Source organism: Musa acuminata, chromosome BXJ2-7 (assembly GCF_036884655.1).
Source record: "Musa acuminata AAA Group cultivar baxijiao chromosome BXJ2-7, Cavendish_Baxijiao_AAA, whole genome shotgun sequence".
In the NCBI taxonomy this organism is placed as follows: Eukaryota; Viridiplantae; Streptophyta; class Magnoliopsida; order Zingiberales; family Musaceae; genus Musa; species Musa acuminata.
This window is the reverse complement of record NC_088344.1, coordinates 3128017-3141013: the sequence shown is the minus strand read 5'-3', so window position 1 is coordinate 3141013 and position 12997 is coordinate 3128017. Positions and strand designations below refer to the sequence as shown.

Sequence of the window (12997 nt, the reverse complement as noted above, 5' to 3'; positions counted from 1 at the left end):
TCGACCATTTGCTATCTCCAACACAGCTCACAGTAACAGTTCTGATCGGAATCAAAGCATAGTGCGACAGCAAAATGTCAATTTGCGATGAAAGTGGCTTTAAGTGGTCTTCATGCGACACTCAGAGCCTAAAATCTAATTTTCCTCTCTTCACGAGGAAAAAAGACTTCATTCTTTGAGTTCCACAATGCTTCTCCATTTCCCATCATTCATTAGATTTGATGTTCCACAATTCTTCTCCATTTCTCATCATTCATTGGATTTAATTTTGATAGAAGATAAGATTTTCTTAACTATACAAAGAAATCTTTCTATTCTGTCGAGAAAAATCCTTCCTGAGGGATATGTTAATGTATTTAAGCTTTTTTATTTTTTCAATAAAACTTCTTCAATAATTATTCTTATCAGATTTGATGTCGTAATTCTCATAGATCAACTTAAATCTTTTTTTACATCCCGTGTAAGACTAACATAGAATATTAAAAAAAGAATATGAACTAATAGATCAAAATTTTCAGAAGAAAGATGTTATGGCATTTGATTGATGTGAATCACATGATCAAAACCTTCGAATTTTGGGTCAACGACAAGTGCACGTATGTGAACTTGACTTGAAAGCACCTTACTTGCTTTTCCGTGTGCATCACATGAACGAATGCTTCCAAATTGACCCTGTGATTAGTACACCTTTGCAGGAACTTGACTTTAAAGGCCTATTGTTCTTCCTGAAAACAACAAAGAGAGATTGAGGTCTTTTATGCGTACACGTTTGTAACCCTTAAAGCATGGGGCCTATGACTAATATATTTACGTAACATTAGCTTCGTGTTGGTGTGGATCACATGGTCGGTCGTCTGTATTAGTATTTTAAGGTGTTTGATTGCTTAGGCAATTAAGAAAACCAAATGGGCTATTCTTTGGATTAACGAGCTAACCAACATTTGGACTTTGAACACCACACACTAATCAACTTTAATTATGAAGTTTTGGAAATCATTTAAGTAAATTTATTATCTCAATAAATCTTGGACATTTTGCCTAAATTTTTTTTATTCTCGTAATTGAGTTTTATTTGTAGTGTTCATTTTCATCAAAATAATAAAAATATTACTTCACCTTTCGCTCTTGACTATTAGTAGTTGTCGTCCTTCCCCATTGTCTTCCCTTCCTCCCTTTTCTCCCCTGCCACCTATCTTTCTCTATCGCCTATTGCCTCTTTCCCCTCCTCTTTCGTCGTACGTTTTTTTTTTTTTTTTTTTTTGCTTATCCTTCCCTATTGCCTCTTTCCTCCCTCCTCCCTTCCCCTCCCCCCTCTATATTTTTTGTGCTTCTTCTCCTCCCTCTCAACCCCACTAGAGGTAAAATTGCTCATCATTCCTAATCGTAGAAGTGACGAGGAGTAGGGGGTAAGAGGTGATAGTAGAAGAATATTTTCAATTACTTTGACGAAAAAGGGTGCCCTTATGTAAAAAACTAATTATAGGGTGTTATTAGGTAAAAGTCCAAAATAAGAGTTTTTAAGATAAGTCAAGATTTAATTATGAGATAATCTAATTTTTGATAGTAAATGTTTTGAACTAAGCATTAATATTGAAGGGCGGTTTCTCTACAAAAATTTCTTATTTTAGAAAATTTTTTTAGATGATACATTTCATATTTACTTATTCAATTTGGTGTTCTATTTTTTTTTAATACACTAAATGCCTCTTGTGATCACTAATATTCCACCATGATCGCTTTCGTCCCATAGTGTATCCAGTGCTAAGTGCATAAAAGGGCTGAAGGTAATACGATCGTAATACAACTAGATATGGGGGTTGACGATAAGGTTCCACCATATATTGGGAGACATAATGATAGAAAGTATTTAAGGTATTAGAAAAAAATTAGACACTAAATAATAAAACTCAAAATGAGGACAACATTCTAGAAAACCAATTAGGTGAACTTTACCATCCAACCTTAAGATGACTCAAGAATATATTACTTTATTGTATTATGTTTACTTAATTACTATTTATAATATATTACAACATTACTCACAGCTATTATAATAACTATAGTAATCTTCGAGTGCATGCATTTGAGAGTTGGATGAACGGATACGTTTCATCAAAACAACCTCGTTTTCTTTTCATACGAACAATTCTACCCTCTTTCGTCAGCAGCTTTATGCGGTGTGTCGTCACCAACATTGCCGTCAATGCTGCGACTTCAATTGGCCATCCACGTTGTTCACTCACAGACACACACTCTCTCTCTCAGCAACATCAGCAGCTGATGACCTCACCGTCCCTATCCATCTCCCTTATTTATACCTTCACCCGAGCTCCACATCCTCACGCGCAATCTCCCTTCTCCATTGTCCGAACGGTGAGGTGAGACGCAAGCATGGAAGGCGTGGCGGACATCGTGGTCGTCGGCGCCGGGATAGCAGGGCTGGCAGTGGCGCTGGGCCTCCACAGGTAAAAGAGCCTATGAACTCGCATCGAACAGATCTGGTGAGCTGACGGATTGAAGCACTGTGCTTGGACCGTAGGTCGGGGCTGCGGAGTCTGGTGTTGGAGTCATCTGATAGCTTGAGAGCTTCTGGCTTCGCCATCACCACATGGACGAATGCGTGGAGAGCGCTGGATGCGCTCGGCGTTGGAGACGCGCTCCGACAGCAACACGTCCGGCTTGAACAGTAAGCGATGGCAATGGCTGTCCGTCAATATCGTATACACGCAGTTTTATTTGTGTGGTAAAGAAGAGTCTCAAATTGTTAGATTACACTTCTAAATTAAATGATCCATCTTTTAATCTTTAAGAACAGTAAAACAAATACTTTTCCTGTTAAATTGGTTTTTGGGAGATCAAATATTAAAATGTTTATTTATTTTTAGCTAGATTTTTTTGTGGAATCCATTTTTCCTAAATCACTACAATTTCAACACAAAGCTTGTATGGCAGACTGAAAGGGACGATTCCGTATGCATGCACTCAACCTCAATATCAATAGCCTGGAAAGGACAGATCTTTGTCTTCGCTGTGACATGTGTTGACAGATGCTGATGAAACATGGCGTTTCGATCTTGCAGGCTCGTTGCTTTCTCTGCATCTTCTGGGTCTGTCACCACAAGGCTCTCGCTCAGGGCACGAGGGAAACAGTAAGCGTCATCTCCTCCATGTTTCTTGATGAACTTGTTCTGATCTTTACACTCTCTGCGATGTGGTTCCAAGTATCGGGAAGCATGAAGTCAGATGCTTGAAGAGGAACCTACTGGTCGAAGCCCTGGCCCAGGAGCTCCCTCATGGCACCATCAGGTACTCATCCAAGGTGGTCTCGGTGGAGGAGGCAGGCACAGTAAAGCTCCTTCATTTAGCGGATGGATCCACTCTCCGAGCCAAGGTGCAGAAGCTTGCTCATGTCCCTTCCTTCTCTCTTCGTCTCTGACGCTTCTCCCTCGTCTGCAGGTCTTGATCGGGTGCGATGGGGTCAACTCCGTCGTAGCAAAGTGGCTGGGCCTCAAGGTGCCAGCTTTTGCCGGGCGGTATGCGGCCAGAGGGATCGCCACTTTCCCGGACGGCCATGCCATTAATCCGGAGTTCGCGCAGCACTTCGGAACTGGCTATCGATCAGGGATGCTGCCCTGTGATAAGAAAAGCGTTTACTGGTTCTTCACCTGGACTTCTGATGGAGAAGGTTGGTGAAAGCTTTGCTGTCTGCAAGTCCGTGTGCTCGTGTCCTATGGATCGGTGATGCTATGCATGTTCTTTGTTCTTTCTTTCTCTCGTTGCGCAGACAAAGAAATGAGAAAAGATGCTGCAAGGGTCAGGGAGTTCGTGCTCAGCAAGATGAAGACCGCGAAGTTGCCGGAAGAAGTTCTACACGTCATCGAGAGGAGCGACCTGAGCGGCGTCGCGTCGTCCCCCTTGAGATACAGGTCGCCGCTCAACTTGCTGTGGGGGGACATCAGTAGGGGAAACGTCTGTGTGACCGGCGACGCGTTCCATCCCATGACGCCCGACCTCGGCGAGGGCGGCTGCGCGGCCTTGGAAGACGGAGTCGTCCTGGCCAAGTGCTTGGCACAAGCTCTGATCGGTGCCGGCCAAGAGCGTTCCGAAGAAGACGAACGCCGCCGGATCGAGGCGGCGCTGCGGAAGTATGCCAACGCCAGGCGGTGGAGGAATCTTGATCTCGTCGTTACCTCTTTCGTGGTGGGATTCATACAGGAAGGTGGCAACTGGGTCATGAACATGATGAGAGATGAGGTTTTGTCTGGTTTGCTGGCCAAGAAGCTGTTGAGTGAAGCTGACTTTGAATGTGGCAACCTTTGAAGTCAATGCAATTGCTGCTATGGAATAAAGGCTAATTTATTTATCTTAAACCTTATATTGGGAAAAAGACATTATAAAAAGGTCAAATCCAAAATTGAATCCAGGCGGATTAGAATTGACTTTCGGTGGCCGGTCAAAGACACCTTCACTCCAACATGAACAGATCAACAACAACAACAACATCAAGGCAAAGAAGAAAAGACTATTCAATGTTTACGTTGCTTCCTCCTCAGTTTCAAGCTCTATTGAGCCTTTTGCAGATTACATATCCACAGTCACGTACGGTTCCTGCCGACAACACACGACGAGGATGCAACCGAATCATCGTCTCCTGGACCTCTTCGCCCTCCCAGCTCCTGCGCAGAGGCTGATAGGCTTCGACAAGGCGTACAGATCCGCGATCGGACGGTACCGCTTCGTCCTCCGCCACGGCCCCGTCTCCTCCTCCTCCTCCTCCTCCTCGGCTTCCAACAAAATTGCCTCAGGTGGCGGCCGCGTGTTGAGGGATCGCGTGGAGGAAGAGGAAGAGGAGCAGGAGGAGGAGTCGGCGCTGCTCTCGCTGAGCTGCACGAGCTGCTGCGCCGCCGCCAGCTCGGTGGCAGTGAAGAGGTCGCTCGGCGGCGGCGCAACGGCCTGCGCTCCATCGGAGAGCAGCAGGAGGTGGTCGGAACGTGCAGGGCTCGCCATCATCGTCCTCGCGTGCGTTTTCCCGGCCTCGATCGTGTATTATATCGTTCTGGGAAAAAGCAGGAGACCGACTTAGGGAGGTCGGTTGCGTCACGGAGTCTCGTAGATTATTTCGTGGAATGTGGCGGCGGAAGTGACCGTTGGGATCGAGTCGCTTACATTTAAATAAGCCCGTTAAAACTCGTACCCCGACCGAGTCTCCTTGTGCACAAACAACTACATATGTCACGACCCACGTCATTTTTGTTGACCGTTGACGATTTCCACAGAAATAAAAGCTTATTACGGACGTCAGGCTCGGACGCATAAGTTCTAATATTGCATACATAATATATCTCTACAAAAATTAGATTTTGGATAGATATATTCATATATTCCTTTAAATATTTAAATCTTTCACTTTACTTGATATCATTCCTTTGAATATTTCTTAGAACAAGTGGCTTGGATGAGAAGAAATGTGACTTGGGCAAATGGAGGCAATTTAGATAAATCTTGTTACTAATTTGAAGGGATATAAGTGTGTATATATAGTTGTACACGCCAAAATAATGTGTGCATGTGTCGTATGTATGTTGGGGTGAATTATATATGGAAAGCCAAAAGAATTAAGTTTGATCTCTAAAAGATAAGGAACATTATCAATAAAAGTATCTCTCCTTTCTATTAGCTTTGAATGCATCATCAACAATCTTGTAGTTCCATCTGGACTTTAAATCTCGCAAACGCAGTGATCTCCGCATGAGTGTGGGATAGAGCGGGTTCAGCTTTTGGGACCCAAGGAGAAGTGGTGCGAACTCAACCCGAGCTTGATCCAAGCCGTCGAAATCGCCATCGTGGATGGTGGTGATGGCTGCTCATGTGAAGATATGTGAAGATGTGATGTGATGTGATGTGATGCGATGTTCCAATAATAGCCCTCGGAATCGAGGCTTATCCTTCGCGTCTCCCTTCGTCTGGGCAAGGAAGAAGAAAGGACACGTGGCGTCTCTTGTGCTGTCTCGGTTCTCTATTTAAGTACATGCACAGTGCATTGGGTCTGAAGAAAGAGATCTTCTTGCAGCAAACCCCTCGGAGTTTCCGCGGTCTCCCGTTAAACCCCTTTCTTCGCTTCTTCTCTCGCTGGTATTTTTCGCACTAAACCCCTCGAAGTTTTCGCACTTCTCTCCCTCTCTGTCTCTCTCTCTGATCGCCGCGATCGCTCGTCCCCGCCCTTTCATCCCTAACCGCAAAGCCTTCTCGATCATGTTGTTCGCGTCACCTTCCTCCGCCGGCGGCGGCGTGGGCTCGCCCGCGGCCCACGTCCTCCGCGACGACCGGGACGACGCTCCAAACTCTCCTCCGACGGCGCCGACCCGTCCCCTCGATCGCCCCTCGCCTACCGTGAAGAGTGCGGCCCCGCCCTCAGATGCCGCCGCCGCATCCGCCTCCCACCGGCCGGCGGAGAGCAGCGACCACGGTGGCGACGGCAATGCGGCCGCCGGGGCTCGCGGGAAAAAGGCGGTTTGGACCGTGGCGCCCAGCGGCGCGAACGAGACGGGCCTGGTAATGGGGGCGGATTCCTTGGCCGCGGTGTCTGAGTCCGCGCTCAGGCCGTCCGCCAAGACTTCCGATTCGGACTCGTTGGAGTCTCTCCCGGATGGATCGTCGGCTACTGCCCCCTCGGTGTGATCTCGTATTGCCTTAATTTCTAATACACTTGAATCGCAAACAACGCTTCCATCTTTTTATCGTGTATTTGCATGTAGAGTGATCCTATGTGCGCGTTATTGTGATCGTTTCTTCACTTCTGAGGCTAAATTACAATGACGCGTACCCTAGTTCTACCGGAATAACGATGCTCTTGCTTGCCAGAAACCTAATACCAACCCTGTCTCGATGTAGGATGGTTGCGGCACTAGCAGCAGTCCATCAGCCAATGATGTTCGTGGAGCAAATGGACAAACTCCTATTTTGCCAGGGATGCCTCCAATTGGTGGCAGAGGCCAGGAATTCTCTCCGGTGGAGATTGCCAACAGGCACAACAGGAATCCGGGTCAGCAAAGGAGAGTCGAGTTCATGCCAAGGCCGCAACGTGGTGGCTATCGCCGCGGAGGCAGCTATAATGACAGGCGAAGGGGAATCAATAGTGGCGGCCCCAGCCGCGAAGGCAATGGAAGTCGGCGGGATCATGAGCGAGGAGGCTATGATCGGAACGGCCCTCGAGGGTTTAGTAGGAGAGATCCACACATGTGGATGCCTTTGCCTCCGCAGCAGGCACAGATTCAACCACCTCCGCCGCCTCCAATGTGTTATTATATTCCCATGCCACCACATAGGCCTCCTTTCATGAGGCCCATGGTCTCCTACCCTGGTAATCTGTGCCTACATTCTTATGTTCTAACTTTGACATACGTGTCTCATGGTTTTGATGATCTTCACGTTCTTCCCTTCAGAAGTTCCTTATTATGTTTATTATCTCCCGGTGCCACCTCCGCATCCTCAGACACCCATAAACATGCCTTTTGTTCCTCCTCAACCAGTGCCTGTTGATTACCAAGCAACGATTCCTTTTCCTTCTCCCGTTGATCATCAACAGTTGATGAGGCAGATAGAATTCTACTTTAGGTACTATTAAGATTATTTATGGAAATTTAACATTTTCAATTGCAATTCATTTCCTATCTTTTAATGATTTTGCTTTTGCAGTGATGACAATCTCAATACTGACATTTTTCTGCGAAATAATATGGATTCTCAAGGTGGGGTTCCAATCTCCTTGGTTGCTGGCTTCAATATGGTTAGTATTGTTTTAAGCTACTTGGGTTGCTTCTTCACATCAACTTATGCTTATCACCTTGGCACTATCATTGATGTGTCATTTTGGAGAACTAAATTTTCCTTTGGCATCACTTCTGTTGCACGTTTCCTGAAAATAAAATAACTGAGGCTTCTGTTTTTATTTTCCTTTACTTGTTTCATCACAACTTTAACTGAGACCTTTATTGTCAAAGAACAGGAGGTTCATTTACTTTCGGTGAGATGGAATCTTAAAGGTCATGAAATTGAGAGATTATTTTACATGTAGAATTTTTTGAAATAATGTACTTGCTTAAACATGAAACACAGAAAAGAGGAAATATTGTTAAGTAATATGATGCATTATGATCATCTTAAGCTTTTCATTTTTATGGTTCTCTAATGATGTCTGAAACATAGTTGTTCTTTCTTCCTTCTTGTGATCTTTTGGTGGAGTTCGATGCCTTTATTTCTGCTCTTACGGAATCAGCAATACCTTTTTTATTGGTGTCACATACGGATGTTGAGTTGGATGAGAAGCATTCTGTTGATGTATCTCTTTTTATTCTTTTCAGTAGCTTTGAGGTATTGAGATATTTGCAATTGCCTATGGCTGATTATTTGACTTGTATTATTATGTATGCTCTTATAACATTTTATTTTAATGCTTGAACTAATCATCAAGGATTATCATTTATCATGGATAAATTGTGCCAGCATATATGAGCTAGTCGAATTGGTGTGGTACTTCCATGGGTATGCTATGCTTGGCATGCCTCAGTTTGACAGTTCATTGATAATCTGATTATTAGAAGTATTTACATGATTATTTAGGAAACTTGTATGCTATTTCCTCTCTTGCATTGCTGATCATTATTTTCCAAGTGTAAGATATTTCTCCATAACATCCAATAAAATTGTATAACAAATCTTAAAATAAAACTTTTTTAACTTATTGGAAGATATGCAGAATGATTTTTCTCATGCCCAAAGGTTACAAAGACAAACAGACACTAGTTTTCCTTTTACTTGCAAATTAAATTGTTGTTCGTTATCTCTTTGTCTCGGCTCCAAATATTTCCTATCTATTTTCAACTGACCATGTGTATCTTATAAGAAAAAATTGTACTAAAATGTCATATTAGATTAATTTTTTTTATTAGTAATTAAAATTGGTTCTTGTTCTGCTGGGAGTCACCTTGTCATCACAGTGCCTGGCTAGTCCATAGGTTCATGCTTGCAATTCCCTTCACTACCCTTGCATATTTGTGAGACTTCTATCTGAATCTTTCGGCCAAATATCTCATTTGCTTCTGAAGTTAAGCAAAGTGAAGGATCTGTAAAAGTTTTATTTTGGAATGTGGAAATGGTATGCATTGACTTGTTCCTGGTGTGTTGGTGATTACTTTGCTGTACTTAACTATTGATAATAGAGGGTTAGTTAAAGAAAAAGGAATATTACCCAGCCTAGTGAGTTAATTTGACACAGAAAGAAAACCACTGGCTGGTTAGTCATGTATGTGTGGTGATGTATCTCTCTGAATTGGTTTAATGGATGCTGATAACTGTAGCTGCTTAAGAACTTCAATTTTTTACAATATGTTTCTTATGAGCACTATATTTTTTTTAAAAAAATTACTTACATCAGGGATTTGCATTGTAACTATTTTTGGTTTGCCACCTCTAGTAATTCAGATATTAACTTTGAACACATAAAAGAGATAATAATTAAATTGACTAGTGCTTTCTCAGACAAAGCCATAACAAGAGTGATTATTCCTCCTGGATCTTTCAAATTTGAGATAATGTCTTGTTGGTTGCAATCAGTTGTAGAATACCGACATTTTCACATGTGATATTGTTCTTGTGTTTATGTTTGAAAAAATGCTTTGTGAATGCGAATATTTTTTTTTTTAATGAAATTGCCTATGATTATTGTGCCATGTGCTTATAGTAACTTCCTGTGATCTAAAAGCCATGTTGGATATTCATTTATAGCTTGTTTGTATTTTGATTTTCCAACTTTTTTCAAAAGTTTCATCCAAGCCTGGTGCTGTTACTCGCAAAGAGGATGCGGCCACCACCTGTCTAGGTCTGCTGCAGGAGGCCTCACCTGTCTTTTCATTCATGTTTCTCTAGTCATTAAACAATTATCTTATATAGCTTATTACCAAATCTTAGTGCTTCGAACTGGATTTTGCTTATTACCAAAGTTATCTTATAGGATAACTGTCATATGTTTAAGCATATTTATTGGTTTTTTCATATCTTCTGTATTTAAATGACAAAGGAATTGTTAATGTTTCATTACGTGCAGGTCAAGACGTTGACAAATAATGAACCAAACAGCATACCACATATATTGACTGCTTTGCAAGGTTCAAGGAAAGTGGAAGTACAGGTACAATTTAAACATTTTAAGTTTTAACATCTTATTTATGTGTTAAATATTCCTGGAGCTGTTTCTTGAGGAACATAAAATAATGGTTCAGTAGGCGCCTTTGCCAAGTCTTGATCCGTGCCAATGTCCAACAATTTAATCAAATAATGGATATATCTGCAAAAATAGAGAAGGAAATGGATACTACATTTGTGCAAATTTATGTGGGTCATGTGCTAACTACCACTCTTGTTGATGCAAAATGCAGGGTGACAAGATAAGGAGACGTGATGGTTGGGTGCCCCCTAACCGAAATCAATATGATCTCGCTTCTGGTCCCCGATCTCCTGCAACACCAGATGGTGATTCAGTCATTGCTCTCTTGCATACTTTTGGACTAGAGGGTTCTTCTAGCCAACGCAGTACGACTCCGACTGACAATGTGTGTCTTGGTAATAAATCAGCTTCTGGAAGTTCCAACAACCAGATGCAGGATGGAGTCTGACTGAAGATGGAATCAGCCAAGCCAGACTCAGAATGGAATAGCTAGGTTCAGCTGCTACTGATATCTAGTTGTATAGTTTGGTTTTCCTTGATTGGTGATATCTCACTGGTATACATGGTCTTTGGGGTTGATTCTTAATCCCCCACCTTTTTTTTAAGTCACATACCACCATTTTTTGGTGAAGAAATCGATATCAGCATCGGTTCTAATTTGGAGAAGTGGAAATTTTCACTGTTTATATAATTTTTATTCTTCTGCTGCAGCAGGAATCGATTCTTCAGAAACAGTTCCGATAGTTTCGAATAAATAGATTACTGACATTACAGGGAGAGTTTTGTACTTTTTGTATATACTATACATTCGGTGTGCTTTTGTTGTGATTCGTGGAGTCGGTTGCTTCGATTTCTGTAATCAGCATCAACAACTAATGAAATCTTATGTTTGTTGGTTTCTTATCTTTCTTTTAGTCTTCAAAGATGCTTCATCGGGTACCAAGTGTGCTGCTTTGTTCTTGCTGATGGATCGCAGTCATATGAGGATATATATAATGTTCATATCCTGTCACATTGAACTTGCAACAAGTTCATCTGTTCGTGAGTTCATCATCAAGCACAATGTGGTCTTTGGTGCTGCTATGGATGCAGTAGTTGCCTTGCGATGGACTTTCTTTTCTTTTCTTTTGTGTGTTTCGGCTATGTTTGATGTTTGGACAACATAGCAAACACAATTTTTCGTCATTCTTCCCAACTGCTTTTGTCCCAAATGGTGAACAGGTAGAACAAATGAAGAAATAGCAGCAGGTGGATGAGGAAGAGACATTTGTGTCAAATGCCCAACACAAATGGTTCACAAGAACTTAAAATTGCAGCTAGGACATCAAAGAGGAGGAAATCATAAGTAGTGAGATTAGGAGGTGGTTCTCTTCAAGAAGACAGTTCTTATCAGATCTTTTAGCACTTAATAACTACATCTGTTGATTCTCAAGATTTGAAGAATCTTCTTCCAAGAACAAAAGCTCAAATCAAATATGAACTTTTTATTGCAAGGTGAAAGCTGACTCGAGATTAAACCGAGGAATCATACTTTGGAGTTTTCTCATGCATTTCTCCACATTGGCTTAAAGAAGAAGCCACCTTGGTGTGTTTGAAACTAAGTTAGTTCTTGTCATCCATCTCATGCCACCAACCTCAAATTGACCCCTTACAGTAATTATTTGGAAGATAGGGTGGAAAGAAATGAAAGATACCTAAGGAGGACTAAAAAGATGGTCAACTCTAACTTTTTGTAAGCCATTAAGCTTTGCTGCTATGGCACTACTACTGCACATGAACCTTGAAAAGATTCCAAGCAGATTGATGATTGAGCCAAACAATCACAGTGTCTGAGCCACATAAAAAAGTACATGGAAAGAAAGCCAAAAGCAAAAGGAGATAGAGTAGCTAACAATCCTCTCCACCATGGCAGTGGGCTGTGACCTGTCTTCCATGAACAGTGAGTGGGTTGTTGGATGCACTGCTCTCTTGTGGAAGTAGGACTCGATTAGGTATACCTTCATTGCCAAAGATCCAGTCTTTCCAAGGGATGGCAGCAAGAAGATAAGCAAGGAGAATGCTACATCATGTTGGGCAGCTTAAAATACTGTGTGTTCTGCATTAGCCACTCAGCTCTCTCTCTCTCTCTCTCTAAATTTCATGTATTTTATATTGGAAAAGGCTTTGTCTGAGTGATCTCTGATTGGTGCTGCAACAACAGTAGAGGGAGTGAACATACAATACTAGCCCTGCAGTTTCTGTTGTGGTGTCACTTTCCATGCTCCTCATGTGGATGAGTGCCTCACAAAAAAAGGTAGTGGGACATTATTTTACTGCTAATGATATATTCACTCACTCACATTGTTTCACCTAAATTGTGTTTATGGATATTTTTTTTGAGTAAACTAGCAAAAATATTTCTCTCATGACTTTAAACTTAAGCATTAAAATGATTTCATAAAAGATGCAAAAGTTTTTCATAAATGAACTAAGATTGGAAGTTCAAATCAATCATTCAAATTAGAAAAGTATCTCAAATCAAGTCTTAAGTGAGGTCTTTTTACATTTATTTTACAATCCTACTTAAGAATTCTACTAAATTCAATCATCGAAAATAATAAGATTTGATTATCAAAATATGTTAAACATTAATACGATGATGATATTTTTATACCTTAAATATTGATATACTTACGGTCTATCAAACTCTCTTACTAAAAATTAAGGATTCGAAATCTCAATTAATATTTTTATATTTAAACATTAATTTAGCCATAATATATCAAAAAAAAATTA

The 12997-nt window shown here is 41.6% G+C and overlaps 2 protein-coding genes across 4 annotated transcripts; both read left to right on the top strand.

Moving 5' to 3' along the window:
* Window positions 1-2316: 2316 nt before the first annotated feature.
* On the top strand, window positions 2317-4370 carry LOC135616650 (monooxygenase 2-like). Its single transcript, XM_065116053.1, has 6 exons — window positions 2317-2465; window positions 2540-2686; window positions 3081-3149; window positions 3223-3391; window positions 3457-3685; window positions 3785-4370. The coding sequence occupies exons 1-6, from the start codon at window positions 2392-2394 to the stop codon at window positions 4318-4320; spliced, it is 1224 nt and encodes a 407-aa protein (XP_064972125.1). The 5' UTR covers window positions 2317-2391; the 3' UTR covers window positions 4321-4370.
* A 1692-nt stretch (window positions 4371-6062) lies between these two features.
* Window positions 6063-11130, top strand: LOC103990702 (la-related protein 1C). Of its 3 annotated transcripts, XM_009409940.3 has the most exons (7): window positions 6063-6672; window positions 6892-7360; window positions 7443-7614; window positions 7696-7786; window positions 10103-10186; window positions 10434-10527; window positions 10630-11130. In XM_009409940.3, the coding sequence occupies exons 1-7, from the start codon at window positions 6253-6255 to the stop codon at window positions 10668-10670; spliced, it is 1371 nt and encodes a 456-aa protein (XP_009408215.2). In that variant the 5' UTR covers window positions 6063-6252; the 3' UTR covers window positions 10671-11130. The 3 variants fall into 3 exon arrangements, with proteins under 3 accessions (XP_009408215.2, XP_018684390.2, XP_009408214.2); XM_018828845.2 differs by having other exon boundaries at window positions 7446-7614; window positions 10434-11130; XM_009409939.3 differs by having other exon boundaries at window positions 10434-11130.
* Window positions 11131-12997: the final 1867 nt, after the last annotated feature.

Excerpts from the sequence above, each read along its gene's own strand:
- LOC103990702 (XM_009409939.3), top strand. The coding sequence starts at position 6,253 with ATGTTGTTCGCGTCACCTTCCTCCGCCGGCGGCGGCGTGGGCTCGCCC. Across the intron at positions 7,361-7,442 it reads GCCCATGGTCTCCTACCCTG|AAGTTCCTTATTATGTTTAT; the intron begins GTAATCTGTGCC and ends TCTTCCCTTCAG. Across the intron at positions 7,787-10,102 it reads TGGTTGCTGGCTTCAATATG|GTCAAGACGTTGACAAATAA; the intron begins GTTAGTATTGTT and ends CATTACGTGCAG.
- LOC135616650 (XM_065116053.1), top strand. The coding sequence starts at position 2,392 with ATGGAAGGCGTGGCGGACATCGTGGTCGTCGGCGCCGGGATAGCAGGG. Across the intron at positions 2,466-2,539 it reads GTGGCGCTGGGCCTCCACAG|GTCGGGGCTGCGGAGTCTGG; the intron begins GTAAAAGAGCCT and ends CTTGGACCGTAG. Across the intron at positions 3,392-3,456 it reads GATCCACTCTCCGAGCCAAG|GTCTTGATCGGGTGCGATGG; the intron begins GTGCAGAAGCTT and ends CCTCGTCTGCAG.